Raw genomic sequence first — 21,746 nt, 5'->3', positions numbered from 1 at the left:
TAAGCTCACCTTTATGGCTCATCCCCACCCACCTCCTTGCTCCAGTTACAGATTGATGGGAGGATGACAAGAGGGTAGTGAGCCGGATACTGTGAACGAGGTCTCCAGTGAGACTCCTAGGCAGGCTCCCAGTGCGTCTCTGGGGAGTTGAGCAGGACAGAGCCCAGGTTAAGTCAGGGCTGGAGAGAGAAGTACTGACTAGGATGTGGGGGCCTGGGGAGCAGGTGGCAACAGCACCAGGAGCCCCCACCAGCTCTCACACATACCTGTCAAACCTGTGCCCTTCTCCAGAGAGGACTGTGCTGAAGGAAGTAAGAGACAGGGCTTGGTGAAGTCAAAGCACCCATGACCCTACGAAAGCATGTGCCCACCTATGGATCTCAAAATGGCAGAAACATCATTCTCACACAAATATATGAAGAAAACCTTCCAGGGACAACCATCGGGATGCCAAAGCTGGGTCAAAGAGTGATGGGAGAAAATTGGCTTATGTGTGTTTGTGTGTGTGTGTGTGTGTGTCCCCTGAATCTTCTGCCTTATTGACAAATTTTGGATAATTTTTTCTTAAGAGGAAAAACTATAGAGGTATAGAGTGTGAGAAAGACTTCAGTTACACCAATTTGGCCTTTAGTAACTAAAGGACCTGCTTGAGAGAAAAATTTGATAAAATTACTTTTGAGCAAGAGCTTTAGTGAGAACTTGAACCTCATCCAACACCAGGAAATGCACAAGAGGGAAGCCATGCACACTTTAGCACTCGAAGAAAAGGTCCTCATGGTGGAGAAATGCTGAACGGGGCCCCAGTTGGGAAAGGACTGGATTTACAGGTAACTGAATATATAAACACACACACACGGAGAAATTTTGGAAACACCTCGATTAAGTGCGTTTCAACTCCAGCTTCATCAGGCAGGAGAGTCCCGGCAAAGCAAGGGCCCTCTGCATGTCCAGAGTACAGAAGCAGCTTTGGCCAGGAGCTAAAATGAAGATCAACCCATAGTCTGGGAAAAATCTCTTCACCGGGCCTGGTCCAACCTGAAATTTTGGCCCACAAACCACTAGAAACCCTGCAGCTACACTCAGGATGTTTATTCTGCTGACTACTTCAGAATATACCCAGTGTCTTTTAGTCATTTATAAGTGTAAATAAAGGATTTCAAGGTCAACCAGACTAGGTCCACATCCTGGCTCTGTCAATCCCTAGCTACATGATTTGAGGTGAATCAGTTAATTTCTCTGAGCCTCATTTTCTTTTTCACTCACTTAAGATGGGATTAATATTAGCACCCACTTCACAGGAGTCATGAGAATGCAAAAGAAGGTGGATTTAAACACGTCATAGTTAAGCCCTCGTGAATGAAATTGCTTTCTACCACTGGCTTTTTGTTTGGTTTGCCCATTTCCCAGAATTCACAGCTCAGTCTCTGTAAGGTCATCAGCTTGAGCCCTGGGCATGGAGGAGCCCTGCAGCTTGGGCAAAGATGGCTCTGGTGTTACAGAATTTCCCCCATGGCTTAGGAAGTTCCCAAGGGACTACAGAGAATAAAGCACAAAGCTGGAGCTGACTCTTTCTGGGTCTTTTCCAAGGACCCCCTGGGAGAGACACAAATGTTCTCCTGTTTATCTTTGGTGGGTTGCTTAGAGTAGCAGAAATGGTACTAGCAGCAAACTTTCCTTAATGCGCCAAACATGGCTAGAGGGTGAGGCCTGGGGTAAGATGGTTATAGAACATCACACCTGAACTGTGTCACATCAGAAGCAACCTCCTTGTTTTGCAGAAGAGGAGGATTGTCCAACTTAGCAAATAAAATAGAGAATCTGAGTTAAGTTTGAATTTCTGATGCAAGAAAATCACAAAGATTTTTGGCGTAAGTATATCCCAAGATTGTATGGAATATACTTATATTAAAATGTTGTTGTTGTTGTACTTCTGATATTCAAATTTAACTGGGTTTCCTGTATTTTATCTGGCAACCCTGAGAGGACAACTAGGTGATAAAGGAAAGTAACTTGCCAGGGTCATACAGCAAGTTGGTCCCATAGCCAGGTCTGTTGTAGTATCCTAGCCACCAACATATACTTCAACTTTCAGTTTTTAGATTTTGTTTGTTTTGGGTTGTTGTCAACAGCATCGTCTTTGTTTTGTAGTTCTGGGGATAGAACCTAAGCCTCGGTTTTTTAATTGAGGTGAATGGTGAGCTGGGAGCCTCAGATTCCCTGTCTATTACACAGAGAACCACTGATTATGTTTCCAAGAGATAAAACAGAATTAATACCTACCAGGGGCAAAGTGGGGTGGTGGGCTGAGGTTAGGATTTCAGGAGACTTAGATCCAAGTCCAGGCTTACCTCCAAGTGGGGGTGACCACGGGTCAGACATTTAACTGCTCTGAATTGGTTTCTTAACTATCAAATGGACACAGCCAGTCCTGTTTCCCAGAGATTGCATTGTGGATCCACTGAGATAAGCAATTCCCGAAAACCTTATTCCTTGTAAATTGTGGAGCCCATTTTACTTTCCTGCCGATTTCATCACGACCCATGAGGACAGGAGGAAGTGTTAGTTGGTTGCCTAGAGCTGAGAGCTGCTCCAAGCTCCTCCATCCCAGCCGGCACCCAAGGGGCTTCGGACTAAATTCCTAGCTTGGCCCACAAAGCGGGACCACTCGGCCCGATTTACGGGAACTCACTCCAGCGATCAATCATCCTTAATTTGTAACTGGGCAGTGTCCCGGGCCAACCAATAGCTAAGACCGGCCCCCCACACCCCACCCTCCCTGACCCCGTGGGACTTAAGCACTCCGTCGGCACTGGTACTGCCTAGTGACTAGGAGTTTGGAGCAGGTTTGGTGCTGGGGGGTGGAGGTGGGGAACCACAGAGTGAAGAGGCCTGGGGAGGGGGGTCTTCTAGTCTCCGTCCCTCTCTCCTCCAGTTCTCTGCTCGCTTTTATCTCCAAAGTCTCTGCGGAGGTTTCCACTAGAGACTTGGGTCTCCTCCTCCTCCTCTTCTCCCCCCGCGCCCTCCCCAGAGCTGCTGTGCCCAGCCCCCTCTGGACCTCCCGTCCCCGCCGCCTGTGGCCTTATTGTCTGGCTAACGCAGGACCCCTCGACGGAACAGATGGACTGAGACCGGGGCTGGGGGAGAGGGAGGGCCGGCCGGTGCCGGGAAAGGGGAGCGGTTTGCGGAAAACAAAACCGTGGGCGGGGCCAGGGAGAAGGTGGTCCCCGAGGGAGGAGGCGGGGCTGGGAGACCGCGGCCGGCGCCTGGACCCAGTGGGGGCGGGCCCGGGGATGGGGTGGGGGCCCCCTGAGCTCCCAGCCTGCGGCCCCGTTCCGACGCGGGCTGGCTTCGCAGGTCGCGGCAGACGTCGCCGCCCAGATGGCCTCCAGGCTGACCCCGCTGACCCTCCTGCTGCTGCTGCTGCTGCTGGCAGGGGTAAGTGGCCCCTTCGCGGGGTGGGGATGGGACGGGGTGGCGGTGGGGCGAGAATTAACCCTTCAGGCCCCGGAGAGTGAGGAGAGCTGCTCCTGGATCCGCACGTGTCAAGTTTGCACCGCGTTCTCCCAGCGCGCAAAGAGCCCCGGACCCGGACCGACGCGGGTTCTAATCCTGGCGGGCCACAAGCTGTGTGTCCCTGGACAGGTCCCCCCTCCCTGTCCTGATTTATAAAAGAGAGAGGAGACCCCACCCTGCCCACCAGACTGGCTTGGCTGGAAGATCACCGAGGGCAAGGAGAGGACAGCGGTGGCAGAGTAGGGGCTGCTGTTACGCTGGTTCTCCGAGGGGGGCCCAGGAGGGACACATCTGGGCCTCAGTGGAGGTTAATGACAGGGAGGTCCCAGTGCTCTGGAGGTCGGGGATAACAGCTAAAAGCTCAGGTGCAGGAGAAAGGTGATTTTTTTTTTTTTTTGCTTGCTTCCCACGCAGTGGGTGCTGCGTGCTGTTTGGGGGAGTCGGCTTCCTGGGTGCCCTTTGAGATTCAGCAGATGATGTAGTTATGAGCGATGATGGGGGCGGGGCGGGGGGGGGAGGCGGAACTTGACTCAGAGACCTTCGTTTGACTCCTGGCTTTTCCTTCCAATCTCTGAGACTCTGGGCTAGTTACTTAATATGTCTCAGGATCAGTTTCTCTGTCTGAAAAATGGGGATAATACCTGGTTTCTCAGCTGGGGAGCTGTTGACAATTAGAGTTGGGGAAAAAACCACTGAGGGGCAGCCCTATGCTGATGTGAAATGTTTTGTAGGACCTCCGACCTCTCCCCACTGGATTCTAGTAGCAACTTCTCTCCTTATGACAACCCAAAATGCCGCCAGACATTGTTAAATCTCCTTTGAGAGTCAAAATGGCCTCAAATGGTCTGTACTACCTTTTCTGTCTGCCCCCTCTCCCATTTCCCCCATCTTTCCCACCCTTTCTTCTGTCCTTCCTTTGGGAATGCTAATGGTTTGCAGTACCCACCAGTAGGTTCCAACTGACAATTTGAAAATCCAGTGCCCCTAGAACAAGGGCCACAAGCTGGAATGTCTCTTGCTGACCAGGCAAATGAGTCAAAACGGGTGGATATTTTAAGACGACCATCCTTACATGTCAGCAGTGGGTCAGAGATAACAGAATCCAAGATTTCCCCTCATCTTCTGCAGAGAATATCTTAAATGCGCTGCCCCTAGCATTGTCCCAGCTCTCAAGAACAGTGATCTTAGGGCTGGGATGTGGCTCAGTGGCAGAGCCCTTGCCTTGCAAGTATGAGGCACTGGGTTCAATCTTCAGCACCACATCCAAATAAATCAAGAAAGATATTGTATTAAAATAAAAAAGAATTGTGATCTTAGTCCCAAGGCAGGCCCTTCACCCGCCAGACTATAACAGAAATTACTAAGTAGTACAGAATGTTTTGTATATCCCCAGCTCCTCTTCCTGCTTTGAGCATTTCAGGGGACTGTGCTTTGGATGAAAAATGAAACTCAGTTTCTTGGACCACAGGGCAGAGCCTCCTCAAACCCTCATGCCACCAGCCACAGCACAGAGGATCCAGAGAGCCTGCCAGAGGAAAGCAAAGGCATGAACTCGGAGGAAATTAAAGGCATGAACTCGGAGGAAGATGTCTCCAGGAGTCAGTCTTCCTGGCCAACAGCCAGCTTAACATCCAACTCGTCCACCATATTGACAGCTAACACCACTAGTGAATCCAACTCCCAACCAACTACCCAGCTCCCCACCGATCCTCCCACTCAGACCCCTACTGGGCCCTTCTGCCCAGGGCCTGTCACCATCTGCTCTGATGTGGACAGCAAATCAGCAGAGGCCAAATTGGGGGAAGCCTTGGTCGATTTCTCCCTGAAGCTCTACCATGCCTTCTCAGCCACAAAGAAGGTTGAGACCAACATGGCCTTTTCCCCGTTCAGCATCGCCAGTCTCCTCACGCAGCTCCTGCTTGGTAAGACTGACTTCTCTCCAGGCCAGAGGTGGGGCCCTCCCATAAGTGTCACCAACCCAGACACCTGCAAAGCTATGCCACTGGGAGGAAGCTGTAAAATGGGCTACATGGGGGTGTTGGTGGTGGCATATATTTTTATTCTTGAACATTCCTTTATTCCAAAATGATTTAATAGGCATTATGTCTTATAAAAAAAAAAAAAAACCTTGTGGACTAATCAAGAACATAGACAACAAGGTCCCCAAAACCACCATGTTCAAGGTAATGCTATAAAGGAGATGAAATCATCAGAGGTTGACCTAGAACAGATCATGGTAATGCTTGCTGTGTGACCTTGGCAGGTCACTTTAACCTCTCTGAGCCTGAGCCCTGATGTGTGGAGATGGTGATATCTCAAAAGATCAAGAAGCAGGGGCTGGGGTTGTAGCTCAGTGGCAGAACACTTGCTTAGTATATGTGAAGCACTGGGTTCGATTCTCAGCACCACATTAAATAAATAAATAAAGACATAGTATCCATCTACAACTAAGGCTCTGGAGGCTGAGGCAGGAGGATTGTGAGTTTAAAGCCAGCCTCAGCAACTGCGAGGCGCTAAGCAACTCAGTAAGACCCTGTCTCTAAATGAAATACAAAAATAGGGCTGGGAATGTGGCTCTGTGGTCGAGTGCCCCTGAGTACAATCCCTAATAACCCCCCCTCCCAAAAAAAGAGCTCAAGAAGCAGCAAGGTGCAGTGGTGCACATCTGTAATCCAAGTGACCCTGGAGGCTGAGGCAAGAGGATTGCCTGGACAACTTAACAAGACCCTGTATTAAAATACAAAATGAAAAGGGTCAGGGATGTAGGTTAGTGGTCAAACACCTTTGGGTTCAATCTCCAGTACAGAAGAAGAAAAAACAAATCAAGAAGCAGATAGATAGTCTAGAGCCTCTTCTGAGGGATTGCTGTGAGGTTCTGTGGTGTAATTCCCCCAGGAATGGTACGAGCAACTTGGCACAAGCAACTTAACACGAGCAACTTAACTCTGGAGGGGAATTCCAGGATGGCTACTAGAGGCCATGCTGTGAGATATAAGATGCTCCCTCTGGAGTCCCAGAATCCTCACATCCCACTAGTTTCCAGCAGCACCGGGCTCCCCAGTGAGGACAGACACATTGTATCTAAGTTGCCAAATGTCTCCAGTCACTTGGTTTCAGTTTATTTATTGCCCAAAATGTACAGCTCAATTCCTGCCTCCTCCTTTCACTTTATTACCTCTGTGCCCTTGAATTCAGTAAATTATTTACTCTTTTACACCTCGGTTTCCTCATCTGCATAATGGGAATAATAATTGTCCTTCTGTGGAAGACTTAGGGTAATGACTCAGTGAGATCTGGAAGAAGCACTTAAAATTCCTGGAACCCAGTGAGGGCTCAGTAAATTTTAGTTTATCACTTCACAGAAGACGTGCACAATAAGTATTGAATAATGAATGGATAACTGGAAGGGTGTGAGCATCCATCCTCTTTATGACTTTCTGGATTCTGCTGTAAATAGCGATCTAGCTTCCCTGCCTGTAGGGTGAGCCAACTAAATAATGGTTAATGTGGGACAGGCAGTGTGGTTAGACCTGGCTTTGAAAGATGCCTGGGTTTAAATAGAGAAACAGGAAAGAGGAAGGGGGATATTCAAAAAGCCTAAATGGAAAAGCTGAACTCTGGGATTACTCAAGATTCCCCAGCCCCCATCTTTGTGACCTACTTATTGTCTTCCAAAAGAAGGCTCTAGTTCCAGTGTTCTGTCATCCCCTCCATAGCAGGGAACTCAATCCTGCTTCTAAATGGTGGGTCCCCCACTTCTCTTGCAAGAACCCATCATCTCTGTCTTTTGTTGTAGGGGCTGGGGACAGCACCAAGAGCAACCTGGAGAGCGTCCTCTCCTACCCCAAGGACTTTGACTGTGTCCACCAGGCCCTGAAAGGGTTCTCGTCCACAGGCGTCACCTCAGTCTCTCAGATCTTCCACAGCCCAGGTGAGCATTCAGTGAGGGCAGCAGCTACAGAGGACCATCCTGAGGGTCCTAATTGGGAAGAGAAGACAGAGGGAGTGTTGGAGCTAGAATATTGGGAATGGAGTCCAGAGGAGTTGAGGGCATTGGTAGGAGGATCTAGTAGCTGAAGGAGCTGGATACTCCCCTGGTGAGACCTGGGAAAGTCATTTGTATTCATTGACTTTTTTAGGAGGTAGGGGAGTGGTGAGGCTACCAGGGGATCGAACTCAGGGGCACTGGACCACTGAGCCACATCTTCAGCCCTATTTTATATTTTATTTATAGACAGGGTCTTACTGAGTTGCTTAGTGTCTCCCTATTGCTGAAGCTGGCTTTGAACTTGAGATTCTCCTGCCTCAGCCTTCTGAGCCATTGGGATTACAGGCATGTGCCACCGAGCTGAACATTGACTTCTTTTAGAATAGAAATGAAGGGGTGGAGTTCTTGCCTAGCATGTGTGAGGCCCTGGGTTCAATTCTCAGTACTGGGGGAGGGAAAAAGTACCAGTAGAATAGAAATGCCCTTTGTATTCATTAATAGGTAGGGCTAGAGAGCCATAGACCTAAAATAGACAAAAATTCTTTTGCTAATTTTTAGGTCAAGGGAATTTTGAGACTCTAATTCTTTGTTCTTTTGTGTTATAGGAATGTGCTATCATTTACATGTATTATATTATTAAATAGCCAATAATCCCAATCGATTATAATATTCTTCCAAAATGATCTAAAGCATTCGTTTTTAAACCTGAGCACTAGGGGTTCTACAGAGTTGCTTCAGCAGTAATGATGGGGCTGGGTATCAGGGAGGCTGAGTGGTGGGGAGTGGGGCATCTCTCTGTGAGAGGGAAGTGGACCCGATGGTCTCTGAGCTCCTACCCAACCTCACTGAGACCCATTTATATTGTGAGCTTTAGAGGTGATGTGATTTGAAAACAGCTCTGCTGCTTTATATAAAAAGTTTAAAAATTACAGATCTGGTCTAATGCACCTTTTATAAAAGAGGAACATTTTCTATCTTTTTTTTTTTTTTTTTTACTGCAAGCTATGTAGAATACAGAAAATACAAAGAAGTTTAAAAAAGAAAAGAAATAAAACTCACCTAAAAAATCCTCTTTAATATGGAAAAGATACCGAGTGTGATGGTGGTGCACACCTGTAACCCCTGCAGCTCAGGAGGCTGAGGCAGGATGATCATGAGTTCAAAGCCAGCCTCAGCAACTTCGTGAGGCCCTAAACAACTCATGGGACCCTGTCTCTAAATTAAGATATGAAAAAGGGCTGGGGAAGTTGCTCAGTGTTTGAATGCCTCTAGGTTCAATTCCTGATTTTATATATATATAAAACCAGGAAAACACACACACACACACACACACATACATATATATATATATGAAAAAATGACTCAGAGGTGTCAATAAATATTACATTTACTTCCTTGCTATAAATCAACTTTATCCTTTCTTGCCCCTGAAAAATACAATAGTATTTTAGGGCTTCTCCCCAGGCTGTGCCAAGGCTCTGGGTCTTATGTTGTAACTAAAACATCAGCAAAGCCTGGGGAAATATCTTTGATCTATTTAGACCAGGAAATTTTTCTTTTTCAAACACTGATTTTTGTTTGTTTTTTAACTTTTTTCCAGTAGATTTGGGCTTTAGAGAACACAAGTCAGGAAGTCTTATCATGAACTGCCCCCTAAGGCCAGGAAGCAGTCTGTTCCCTGATGAATGGAGGGAGGAAAAGAGGGGGAAATACAAGCAAATGGCCGTTAACATCCCACTTGTCTTGCCAGGCAGGCCATGGTCACGTGGCCAGCAGAGAGCCCAGGAGTTCCTCTCCTGCTCTTAGTTCAGGATTTGCTTCCTTTGGGCCTCATTTCTGCATCTGCGATAGAGGAGCGGGAGGGACCCCTGCTTCAACATGAGCAGATGCAACCCTGGGACTGGTGAGGGTGTTCAGGGGCCTCCCTCTGTTGACCTGCCCCTCAGACCTGGCCATAAGGGACAGTTTTGCGAGCACTTCTCAGAGTCTGTATGGCAGCAGCCCCAGAGTCCTGAGCAATGACAGTGATGTCAGCCTGAAGCTCATCAACGATTGGGTGGCTGAGAACACCAACCACAAGATCTCCCAGCTCCTGGACAGTCTGCCCTCTGACACCCGCCTTGTCCTGCTCAATGCTGTCTACCTGAGTGGTAAGGGACACCTCCCAGGTAGTATTCTCATTTGGGGTTCTTCCTATCCTCCTGGCTTCAAAGTCCACCCAACCCTGAGTTCCACAACCATATCCCAAAGTGCCTGTCCCACTTTGCTAGGAGAGTCTTCATCCTTTCCCTAACTGCGTTAGAACACCCACCCTTTCTTCCCTTTAGCCAAGTGGAAGCAAACATTTGATCACAAAAAAAAGATGGAGTCCTTCTACTTAAAAAACTCTGAGATACAAGTGCCCATGCTGAGTAGCAAGAAGTATCCTGTGGCCCATTTCACTGACCCAACTTTGAAGGCCAAGGTAAGTTCCTGGCCTATCCCCCCTCCTGTTTCAGACCCTGGTTTCTGCTGTAGCCACATCATTTTGCAGTACATCCATACAAAGCCATCATTTCTACTCCTTCCATCTGTATTTCCATCCTAACTTTTGCCCTCCTCCTTTCTCCAGTCTTGACTGAGCCACGCATTCTGTATTTTAGATAGAAAACATGATTCTGAAGTTTCTTGATTCTGCTGCATCGAATGGCAACGAGTGGCCATGCTGCTATTCTGGGCATCTGTTTCTCTTTTCAGTCAGCCCTCTGGGTGGACTGGTGGCTTCACGAGTCCTCTGTGTGTATGTGTGTATTCGTGTGTATCTGCGTGTGGCATGCATAGTATGTGCATAGGTATATCCACGTGGGTGCATATGTGTGGTAAGGACATGTTGGCACATGTGGTAAAAGGCATAAGTTCCTTAGCAAAAATTGAACAATGATTTCAGTAGGTGGGGAAAGAAGGAATATAGAATATGGAGCCCAGAGGATTCTGGTTATTGAACTATCTCATGCCCGGTGACCGGGTGTGTCAGCCTTGTTGGAAGTGCAGACAGGAATCTGAAGGATAGAGATCAGTGGGGGTGCCTCAGTAGGAGACTGGGAGGGAAATCAGCTTTCCTGGTCAGCCAGGTTTGTTCTGTCCTGGGAGCTTTCTCGAGCTTTTCTCTGCCTGGATCCTTCTTCATTCAGATCTTCATATGGCTCTTCTTTAGTTATTTGGGTGTCAGCTCAGAGGTCAATTGAATGGAGAAGCCTTTTCCCCTTTCAAATAACTCCTTCTCACCGGGCAAAGTGGCACACACCTATAATCCCAGTAGCTTGGGAGGCTGAGACAGGAGGATAAAAAGTTCAAAACCAGCCGCAGCAAAAGCATGGTGCTAAGCAACTCAGTGAGACCCTGTCTCTAAATAAAATACAAAATAGGGCTGGGGATGTGGTTCAGTGGTTGAGTGCCCCTGAGTTCAATCCCTGGCACCAAAAAAAAAAAAAAAAAAAAAAAAAAACTCAGCTCATTCTCATCCTGTAAATTCACCCCATCTTATTATATTCATGGTACCAATAACCATCCAAAATTATGTCATTGATTTGCTTATTTGGTTATAATGGTGTCTATCTCCCTGAGATATATTGTCTTTCTACTTGGGTATAGGACCCATATTGTTTCTTTTTTTTATCTTTTTTCACCGTACCAGAGCCTTGTACGTGTTAGTGCAGTACTCTACCACTGAACCTCCAGTCATATTTTTTATTTTGAAACTGTCTTGCTAAGTTGCCCAGGCTGGTCTCAAACTTCTGATCCTCCTGCCTTAGCCTCCTGAATTGAGTTGCCGAGTGGCTACATAGGCATGCACCACTATGCCTGACTTTGATTTTCTTTTCATACATGTCAAATGCCTGACAGTGCAGAATTGCAACTCTACATGGCCATTATCATCTTAGTACCTAAAGCCCATTTGTGAACTTCAAATTAAATTTAAAGAGTAAATCAACTCCCAACTAACATTCCAATATCATTCTCAAACTTAATGAAATTATTCTGTACCTTTTTGCCCCAAAGCATAAAAATTAGCATATCAGATTATTTTAAAAATTGTAAATAAATGGGTTCAATCCCCAGCACCACACACATTCACACACAAAATTGTAAATACAGGCCAGGTGTGGTGGCATGTATCTGTAATCCCAGTGGCTCAGGAGGCTGAGGCAGGAAGATGCTAAATTCAAAGCCAGCCTTAGCAACTTAGTGAGGCTCTAAGCAACTTAGCAAAACCCTATCTCTAAGTAAAATATAAAAAGGACTGAGGATGTAGTTCAGTGTTTGTGTGCCCCTGGGTTCAATCCCTGGTACCAAAAAAAAAAAAAAAGAAAAAGAAAATTACAAACACAGATTACCCTGAGTGTAATCCCTGATGTTAATGTTATTGAATTGGTTTACTATGTCATTCCCATGCTAAATTCCAAATCTTCCTGGGACTTCGGGTGTTTACCAAGTATAGGAGTTAGATTTGCTGATGCTGGTATGTTGAGGTCATTGGCTTAGAAATTCAAGACCACCACATGGTAAATATTTTTGGTCAGAGATTCAAAGTCCATCATTCTTCAAAGTTCTTGTCTACCTCTTCACCCCAACCATAATGTCATCTAATGATACTTCTCTCTTACTGGAATTTTTCAGCCTTGGCACCGTTGACATTTGGGTTGGATAATTCTTCCGTGTGGGGACCTGTCTTGTGGGATTTAACATCATCCTTGGCTTCTAATCATTAGAAGCCAGTAGTAGCACTGTTTGTACATCCTGCCCCACCCCACTGGCCAGGCCACCAAAATGTCTCCAGCCATTACCCAATGTCCACTAGAGGAGACATTTGCTCCAGAACAAGAACTACAGGTCCTGCACCTTCTCACATACTTATTTTTTTTTTGGGGGGGGGGGGCAGGGGAGGCGGCATCAGTTAAAGTCCTTTTTTTTTAATCACACAATGCCTTTAGTTTATTATGTAGTGCTAAGGATCGAACCCAGTGCCTCACATGTGCTATGCAGATGCTCTACCATTGAGCCACAACCCCAGCCCCCAGTTAAAGTCCTTCTGATGGCAAACTGGAAAGCCAGGCTAAGCTGAGCCTGGGAGCCATCTTGAATGCCGTACCAACAGATCAGCACTTAATCTCATCGGCAGTGAAGTGCCATCAAAAGTTTTTTTTTTTTCATCAAAAGTTTTTAATGACCCGAGCATGGTAGGTGCACTCCTGTAATCCCAGTGACTCAGGAGACTGAGGCTGGAGGATGGCAAGTTCGAGGGCAGCAGGTAACTTAGTAAAGACCCTGCCTCAAAAACAATTTTTTTTTTTAAAAGAACTGGGGATTTAGTTCAGTGGTAGAACTGGTTTAGTCCCCAATACCACAATAAAAAAAGTTTTTAAAGGGATTGACCTGGTAACTCTGGTGACGCTTGTAGATTGTATACTTCGTGCACAACCCACTTGGCAGAAAGGAAGCAGGGCTCTCACAGGGGTGATCCCTTGCCTGTTACTGCATAGCTAGTCAGGAGTAATCAGGGATGAATTTTGTGCTGTTCCTCTGCCTCTCACTAGCACAGTTAGTCCAGCCTGTTGGTTTTGACCAGCTGGGAACTCCATGGCATAGCACAGCACGGGACTAGTTCCGGCTGCTGATTGTTGAAATAGCACACACTGGAGACAGCCTTGGAACCCAAGGTGGGGGCCAGGAGAGAGCTGGGGAGGAAGACGGAGAAGGTGCCTGTCTTATCCTCTAGGTGGGGCAGCTGCAGCTCTCGCACAACCTGAGCTTTGTGATCATGGTGCCTCAGAAGCTGAAGCAGCCTCTTGAAGACGTGGAGCAGGCTCTCAATCCCACCGTCTTCAAGGCCATCATGAAGAAGCTGGAGCTGTCCAAGTTCCAGCCCACTTACCTGATGATGCCCCGCATCAAAGTGAAGAGTAACCAAGACATGCTGTCAATCATGGAGAAACTGGGTGAGTCCCGGCAGCTTGAGGTTCCTCCCAGGCCATCAGAGGATGAAAGTGAGGGTGGCCCCTAAAACACAGCATTCTAGGGTTTTTTATTCATCCATCATCTCAGGTGGTCCCTCAACCCTGCGAGTTAAAGGAGTAGGTGCTATTATCCCATTGGATCCCACTGAGGAAACACACTCCAGAAACTTTATGAGACTTACTCAGAGTTTACATGACTTACCCTGGAGCTAGTTAGAAGCAAACCAGAACACCAGTACAGATCTCCAGTTCTCTTGGAGGCTTCTACTATGGCTCACTGTGACACAGACACTGAGTGAAGTGGCCAAGGTGGGTCATGGATGCTCCTTCCCCAGAGGCATCTGTAACAGTCAGCCACCCCAAGGAACACATCTGGGTATGAATTTGGGAGAAGCAACAGAGACTCCATTTCCTAGCCTTTGGCCTTTGGCCTTAGGCCTAGATCTGTCACTTGGTTTCCTGTGATAGGACCTGACCACCCCATACACAATCTCACTTTCTAGGATGTGGCATCTGCTTTACTCTGCATTCCCATTTGACACTTCTGGTCATCAGCTGGGTGGCGATTTCTTCCCCACCCCAAACAGTTCTACAACTCTCTGCAGACACAAACTGTGTGTCCTCCAATTTAAGTCAGATTCCTGCAAGACCACCCCGACTCAGATACCTGTCTCAAGACTAGGATGATACCCATGCTTCTGAGCAACCATCTATAAACCAGAGGGTCCCACAGCCCCCTCCCTGAGTTTTGTCTTTGTTAGAATGGCTGACAAAACTCAAGGAGCTGGTTTGTTTACTGGTTTAATTATAATAAAGGACACAGAGAAATAGCCAGATGAAAAGGTAAGTAGGGCAAAATCTTGAAGGGTCGCTGGCAGGGAGCTCCTGTCCCCAGGGGATTAGAGTACACAGCCCTTCCTGAACATGCATGTGGTCACTAACTGGAAGCTCTCTGAATCCCATACTTTAATATTATTTTTATGGCAGCTTTATTACAAAGGCCTGAGTAATTATTAACTCGCCCACTCCCTGCTTCTGTCCCCTCCGTAGAGGATGGGGAGTGGGGCTGTCATTTCCAAGCTCTGTTCATGACTTGGTCATGCCAGAGGTTAGCCCCCATCCAGGAGCCCACCAAAAGTCACCTCTTTGGAAGAAAAGACACTCCTAACACCAAGGAGATTCCGAGGGAATTAGGAGTTTAGTGTCAGGAGCCAGGGTCAAAGACCAAATGTTAGAACAAAAAGATGTTCCTAGGGGCTGGGATTGTGGCTCAGCGGTAAAGAACTTGCCTAGCACGGGCAGGACCTGGGTTCAATCCTCAGCACCACATAAAAATAAAGGCATTGTGTTGTCTCCATCTACACCTAAAAAATAAATATTTAAAAATAAATAAATAAAAAAGATGTTCCTAGCTCCCCTATTTGCTAAGGCAATTGTGAAGGTGTTAGGAGCTTGCTGTTAGGTATTTTAGGCAGAGACCAAGATATGTATTTCTTATTATTTCACAGCATCACACCCTTGTAGGTGATCTTGGTTCATAACAAATGACCTCTCTCTGATAGATCTCTTTTCTTCCAAAGACTTTGGGAATAAAGAAGTAATGACATCATTTTTCAAGGGTATTTTGGAGGTGGGTGGGGATAAGGCCTCCCATATTTGAGAAAGAGTGCTGGTTGGGCCCACTGATAGAGGATTCCACGACCAGGACCAGAAGGCACCAGAAACCACAGTGTGGAATCTGACAAGCTGGGGAGGAGGAGGAAGAGAGTGCAGGGCCCTGAGACTAGTAGAAATTTTAAGGCTCCATCAGCTGAGTTTCCTGCTGGTCTCTGACTTTGTTTTTCTCTGGGTTTGCCCTAGAATTCTTTGACTTTATAAATGACCTCAACCTGTGTGGACTCACAGAGGACCCGGATCTCCAGGTGTCCACAATGCAGCACCAGACCCTGTTGGAGCTCACTGAGACAGGTGTGGAGGTGGCGGCAGCCTCTGCCGTCTCCATGGCCCGCAGCCTGCAGATCTTCGAGGTGCAGCAGCCCTTCCTCTTCCTGCTCTGGGACCAGCAGCACAAGTTCCCTGTCTTCATGGGACGGGTGTATGACCCTAGTGTCTGAGATCTGTGGGGGATCAGGTTAGGGTAAGCCCTACCACCCAAGCCTCAGCTCTCCCACTTGGAGCTATGCCACTGCCTGCCCAGCCACTTTCCACCTAAAGGGCTCTTGTCTCCAGCCACTTTCCACCTAAAGGGCTCCCTTAGGGTGTGGCAGAGCGACCTGCTTCCCCATGGCCCTGTCATGTTTTTGCAGCTTTCTCTGGTTCAAGTTCACCAAACTCTACAAATAAACCCTGGCAGACTATGGTTTCTCTCATTTTCCTTTGGATAGCAGCTAGCTCAATATTAGGCAACCAGAGTTGCCATGCTCCCTCTATCAGCTAGCTCTTGCTGGATCATAAGTCATTCTAAAGTTGGTAACTTAAAGCAGCAAGCAACCATTTATTATTTCCCATGAGTCTCAGGATTGACTTGGTGGTCTTGCTGATCTGGGCTGGACCTGGCCCACCCTCCAGGGGCTCACACATACATCTGTCATAGTTAGCCAGTTGGTTGTGGGATGACTGGTCTTTGATGGTCTCAGCTGGCACTTGTTGGCTCTCTTCCACATGTCTCCTGCATCCTTCCACCAGATTAACCTGAAACGGCAAGGTGCCAAGAAAGAAATCAGAAGCAGACAGTCTCTTCAGCCCACATCTGCTTGCATGCATCAAGTCCCATCAGCCAAAGCAAACGATGTGGCCAAACCTAAAGTTAGAGTGGAAGAGTTCTACAATATCATGGGGCAGCAATCCATTAATGAGGATCCTAATGCAATCCATCTATAACAGTCCTAATCTTGCTTTTATCTGTCTACAACAACTGTGACCATAGTAATTATAGCTGACATTGTTGAGAATTTGCATAGGCATGCTACAAAGACTTTTGCAGACATGTGATCCTTTTTTCCTCTTCCTCCTCCATCTCCGGCCTTTATTTATTTATTTATTTATTTATTTATTTATTTATTTATTTATTTATTTATTTTTAATTTTGAGACAAGGTTTTGCTGTGTTGCTTCAGCTGGCCTCAAATTTGTGATCCTCCTGCCTTAGCCTCCCAAATCACTGGGATTACAGGCATGCACCACAGTGCCTGGCTAGACATTTAATCCCTGCAATAATCTTACCTGGTACACTCAGACTGTTCAAAGTCATGCAGTTAGGATATGGTAGAGCTGGGATTTGAAAGCAATCTCTATGATTTTTAAATATGTCTAAAGACATACCTACAGTCTTCTAGGTCTTTGACCTTCTCAAACACCTGCTTTTTCTTAATATTTATTTATTTGAAAAAAATTATAGAATGCTTTGTACTATGTGAAGCACTGACGATATAAAGATGAAAACCTAGTGCTATCCTTAAAACCTGTGGCCTGAAGGGAAAGACAGATAGGAAAATAGATCCCAGGGCTGGGGATATAGCTCAGTTGGTAGAGTGCTTGCCTCACATGCACAAGGCCCTGGGTTCAATCCCCAGCACCACACACACAAAAAAAGAGATTCCAGCCAGGTGTGGTAGCACAGGCCTGGAGTCCCAACGACTCAGGAGGCTGAGGCAGGAGGATTTTAAGTCCAAAGCCAGCCTCAGCAATTTAGCCAGACCCTAAGCAACTTATGGAGACCCTGTTTCAAAAAATAAAAAGGGCTAGGGCTGGGGATGTGGCTCAGTGGGTAAGTACCCCTGGGTTCGTTCCCCTATCCCAACCAAAATAAAATAAAACAAAAATAAATAAATAGAGATTTATTATTAGGGATTGGCTCACCTGATTATGATAGCTAAGAAGTCACAATCTGCAGTCTGCAAGCTGGAGACCAAGGAAGTTGGTGGCATAGTTTCAGTCCAAACCCAAAGGCCCGAAAACCCCAGGGACCAACGGTCTAAGTTCCAGTTGGAGTTGAAGGTCTGAGAACTCGAAACGCCCATGTCCCAGGGCAGGAGACAGGAGGTGCCAGCTGAAGAAGACAGGGAGTTCATTCTTCCTCTGCCTTTTTGTCCTACTCAGGCACTCAGTGGACCGGTGGATGCCCGCTCATGTTGGTGGGGCAGTCTTTAAGACAATCTAGGGATTCTAAATGTTGATTTCTCCCGGAAACACTCTCACAGATACACCCAGATACAATGTTTTACCAACTATTTGAACATCCCTTAGGCCAATTAGGTTGACACACAGATTCATTAACACACTCTCTTTTCTCAGTCTCCTCTAAGCCAATCTTTCAGGCTGCTGAGCTGGTCTTGCCCTGACTCTTATCTGAGGAACTTTTGACAGCAAAGGCTCCTGCCAACAGGGAGCCGTCCCACTGCCCTTGGAGAAGATCCTGACGTGATGAAGATGGTGCTCAGGACCAGCCTGAGATGTCGGCAAGCCAAGTGAAGGAGCAAAAAGTGGCAGGACACAGCAGAGCACGTCTGTCATTTCAGCACACAGGAGGCTGAGGCAGGAGGATTAAAAATTCCAAGCCAGCTTGGGCAACTTAGGAAGACCCTGTCTCAAAATAGAAAATAATTAGAAGTGGACATGTAGCTCAGTGGTAGAGCACCCTAGGTTCAATCCCCAGTACAGGGGGAAAAAAAAGAGGTATTATGACCCATGATAGGCACAATACCCTGCAAATCGCTTTGCCCCTCCCCGTCATGCTGAGAGCCAGGTAATAATATTCCTGTTTGTGAAATGAGGAAACAAAATGTCAGATAGACTAAGTAATTATTCAGAGGTCACACATCTGTAAATTGACCCCACGTTGTTTGAATTCAAATGTCACAGGTGATTTATTTGGTCAGGCTTATTTCCTTTCTTCCTGAACTAGAATATAATTCAGATCTGTGTCGTTTTGGGCCCTTTACAACATGTTCTCGCCCCAGCCTATCAATGCACCTTCCACCAAAAAGGAAAAAAAGAAATCTATTAAATAAACAAATGAATCATCACATGCAGGTAACAGGAAAGAGGAGATTCTGTTTTTCTTTTTTTCTTTCTTATTTTTTTGGTACTGGGGATTTAACACAGGGCACTCAACCATTGAGCCACATCCTCAGCCCTTTTTAAAATAAAAAATTTTGTTTTTTAAATTTTGATACAATGTCTCACTAAGTTGATTAGGGCCTTGCTAAATTGCTTAGGCTGTTCTCATTTGGAAACAATAGAAAATCTGGGAGTGAAGAAAATTTAAACATTTTTTTGTCATGGCTTTTTATTTATTTTATTTTTTACAAGCGGTGTCACATTATGTTTATTTAAAACAAGGAACATTTATTTAGCTCAGGTGTTATTTAGTCAGTGTGGACCTGGTAGGTCTAGGGTGGCCCTGGATGGGTGCCCAGGGGCTAGCTGGACGGTCTGAGGAGGTTTGACCTTGCTGAGCTGTGTAGACTATTGCACGTGTCTTGTGCCGTGGTAGAAAGGGTCAGCTGGCTGACTCTCTCCTGTGTGAATTTCCCAGGAGGCTATGGAATATGGTCTTATTCAAATGGAGGTTGTAAAAGTTCAAGAAGACAAGCCCAGGCATTCAAGGACCCTTGAATCTGAAAGTGGGAAGTAATACTTCTGCTTTGTGCTATTAGCCAAATGGAGTCAACAAACCAGCTCAGATTGGAGGAGTAAGGAAAGAATCTCCATTTCATGAAAGACCTGCATGGGGAAGAGAGAGGTCACATGTCTATGATCCTGGCCACTTGTGAGGCTGAAGTAGGAGGATCACCAGAGGCCAGTCTGGGCAATTTATGAGATCTCATCTCAAAAAATAAAAGGACAGGGGTGTAGCTCAGTGGTAGTACGCTCCCGGGTTCAATCCCCAATATCTAAACGGTTGGGGATATAGCTAAATTGGCAGAGTGCTTGCCTTGCCTTGCATGCACAAGGCCCTGGGTTCAATCCTCAGTACCACACACACACACACACACACACACACACACACACCTGAATCTCAATATCACAAAACAAGCCAAAAAAAAAAAAAAAACCACAAAAACCTTGTAGTCATTCTGCAAAGGGCATGGATATATGGAAACATGAATAAATCTGACCATGTTTCCAATCTACATAAGCAGTCTTACATATTTGTAGAGAAACTATTAGCAAGTTTCCTAGCAAGTTGCTCCTCTGAGTTTTTCCTTAAAGATTCAAGAGATTTTTTGACTATATCATTATAATATTAGAAACAAATCTGATTCATAGAGTTTCAAGCTGCTTGCATTGTAAATTTATTCTTCTTTTTATTTTTATATCGGTGTGTTTAGCTTCTCCCCCTCTTCTTCCACCTGTGTGTATCTTTTTTTAATTTTTAAAAATTTATTTATTTATTTTTATTTTTAATTAGGTATATATGACAGCAGAATGCATTTTGATTCATTGTACACGAATGCACCACAACTTTACATTTCTATGGTTGTACACGATGTACCTTTGCACCATATGTGCAGTCATACATGTACCTAGGGTAATGATGTCCATCTCATTCCACCCTCTTTCCTACCCCCATGCCCCCACCCCACCCTATCCCTACCTCCCCTTTGCCCCATCAAAGTTTCTCCATTTTTCCCATGTTCCCCACATTATAGATCAGCATCCACTTATCAGAGAGAACATTCAGCCTTTGGGTTTTGGGGATTGGTTTACTTCACTTAGCATGATATTCTCCAACTCCATCCATTTACCTGCAAATGCCATGATTTTTTGGGAAAGACAGGGATAATCCACTCAGACCATAACCTTAAGACCCCCCCTCCCCATCCTGCAATTCTACTCTGGAATCGGCCAAGTCTTGTATGTTGGAATCTGTTCCAGTGGTCTGCTTCCTGCCCTCGACTACACAGGCACCAACTGTCTAATTAGGGTTCTTTTGCAGTTAGTCTTTCCACCACATGATGGCGCTGTTGAAGCTTTGTTCTGTATAGCCTCGTGGTCATTGCCATTCCTTTTCCTATGAGATGTTTTTGCTAACCCAGACTCTTTTATTCAAATACAAAATGCTTCACGAATTTGCATGTCATCCTGGAACAGGGGCCATGCTAATCTTCCTTGTATAGTTCCAATTTTATATAAATGCTGATGAAGTGAGGACTGGTCCAGATTCCTAAACTGCTCAACATAAAAGAGTTTAAACTGTAATTCAGGGATAGGATATGGCTGAGTGGCAGAGTGCTTGGCTACTCCAGAGCCTTGAGTTTTATTTCCAGCACTGTGGGGGGGAAAAAAGCAATGGGAAAAAAAAAAATCAACCAATGAAGCAAACAACAACAACAACAACAACAAAAAAAAATCCTTTGATTCTTAAGTTTAAAGTTTATACTAGTTCAGCCACTATTTCCCAAAGGTCAATCAATACTTTGGATTCTGCCTGGATTCTTAAAAGTTCAGACCTGAGCCACATGTGGTTTCAGAACCATACTTATCCCTACAAATCCTTAAGGTCTTTTCTTGAGCCATGACTGGTGAGCACAATAGTAGCAACAACTATCTAACATACATATTAGACGCTCGCCGTCTCAGCATGCTGTTAGGTCTGTGCTAAGAACTTTACATGGATTATGTGGTGGTTCATTTTAGATGCCAGCTTGACTCTGTTAAGGGATCCCTGGACAGCTGGTAAAGCATTATTTCTGGGTGTGTCCGGGAGGCTATTTCCAGAGGAGATTGGCAAATGAGTCAGTGGACTGGGTTGGGAAGATCTGCCTTCAGTGTGGGTGGTCACCATCTGATTGTCTGGGGGCGCAGGTGGAAAAAAAAAAGTAGAGCAGGCAAATTTGTGCTCTCTCTCCTGGAGCTGAGACACCCTTCTTTTACCCTTAGACATCAGAACTCCATGTTTTCTGGCCCATAGATTCTAACACTTTCACCAGCAGCCCCAGTTCTCAGAACTTTGACCTCTGACAGGAAATTATACTATTGACTTCCTTGGTTCTGAGGCCTTTGAACTTGGACTGTGCCTTGGTCTTAGTTTTCCTGATAGTCCAGCTTACAGATGGCTGTCTCAGCCGCTGTCATCATGTGGGTCAGTTCTCCACATAACTCTTCTCCTATGGGTCTATCTGCCTATTTATAGATGGGTAGGTAGATACCTACCTACCTAGAGACTTGCATATACTAGTTAAGTTCTCTACCACTGAACTACACCCCCAGCCGTAGTTCTGTTTCTCTGGAGAACCTAATACAGATTAT

The 21,746-nt window shown here is 46.0% G+C and overlaps 1 protein-coding gene and 1 non-coding gene across 2 annotated transcripts; one reads left to right on the top strand and one right to left on the bottom strand.

The window, feature by feature from the left end:
* The first annotated feature begins 2,784 nt into the window (after positions 1 to 2,784).
* On the top strand, positions 2,785 to 15,840 carry Serping1 (serpin family G member 1). Its single transcript, XM_026406508.2, has 8 exons — positions 2,785 to 2,843; positions 3,355 to 3,435; positions 4,982 to 5,435; positions 7,310 to 7,444; positions 9,448 to 9,651; positions 9,829 to 9,965; positions 13,257 to 13,476; positions 15,355 to 15,840. The coding sequence occupies exons 2-8, from the start codon at positions 3,379 to 3,381 to the stop codon at positions 15,606 to 15,608; spliced, it is 1,461 nt and encodes a 486-aa protein (XP_026262293.2). The 5' UTR covers positions 2,785 to 2,843; positions 3,355 to 3,378; the 3' UTR covers positions 15,609 to 15,840.
* Positions 15,841 to 20,543: 4,703 nt separating this feature from the next.
* Positions 20,544 to 20,648, bottom strand: LOC113195177 (U6 spliceosomal RNA). Its single transcript, XR_003302365.1, has one exon. It is a non-coding gene; the product is annotated as a U6 spliceosomal RNA (small nuclear RNA).
* Positions 20,649 to 21,746: the final 1,098 nt, after the last annotated feature.

Source organism: Urocitellus parryii, chromosome 4 (genome assembly GCF_045843805.1).
Source record: "Urocitellus parryii isolate mUroPar1 chromosome 4, mUroPar1.hap1, whole genome shotgun sequence".
Classification (NCBI taxonomy): domain Eukaryota; kingdom Metazoa; phylum Chordata; class Mammalia; order Rodentia; family Sciuridae; genus Urocitellus; species Urocitellus parryii.
The sequence above is the reverse complement of the archived record's forward strand: the minus strand, read 5'-3'. Positions and strand labels throughout refer to the sequence as shown.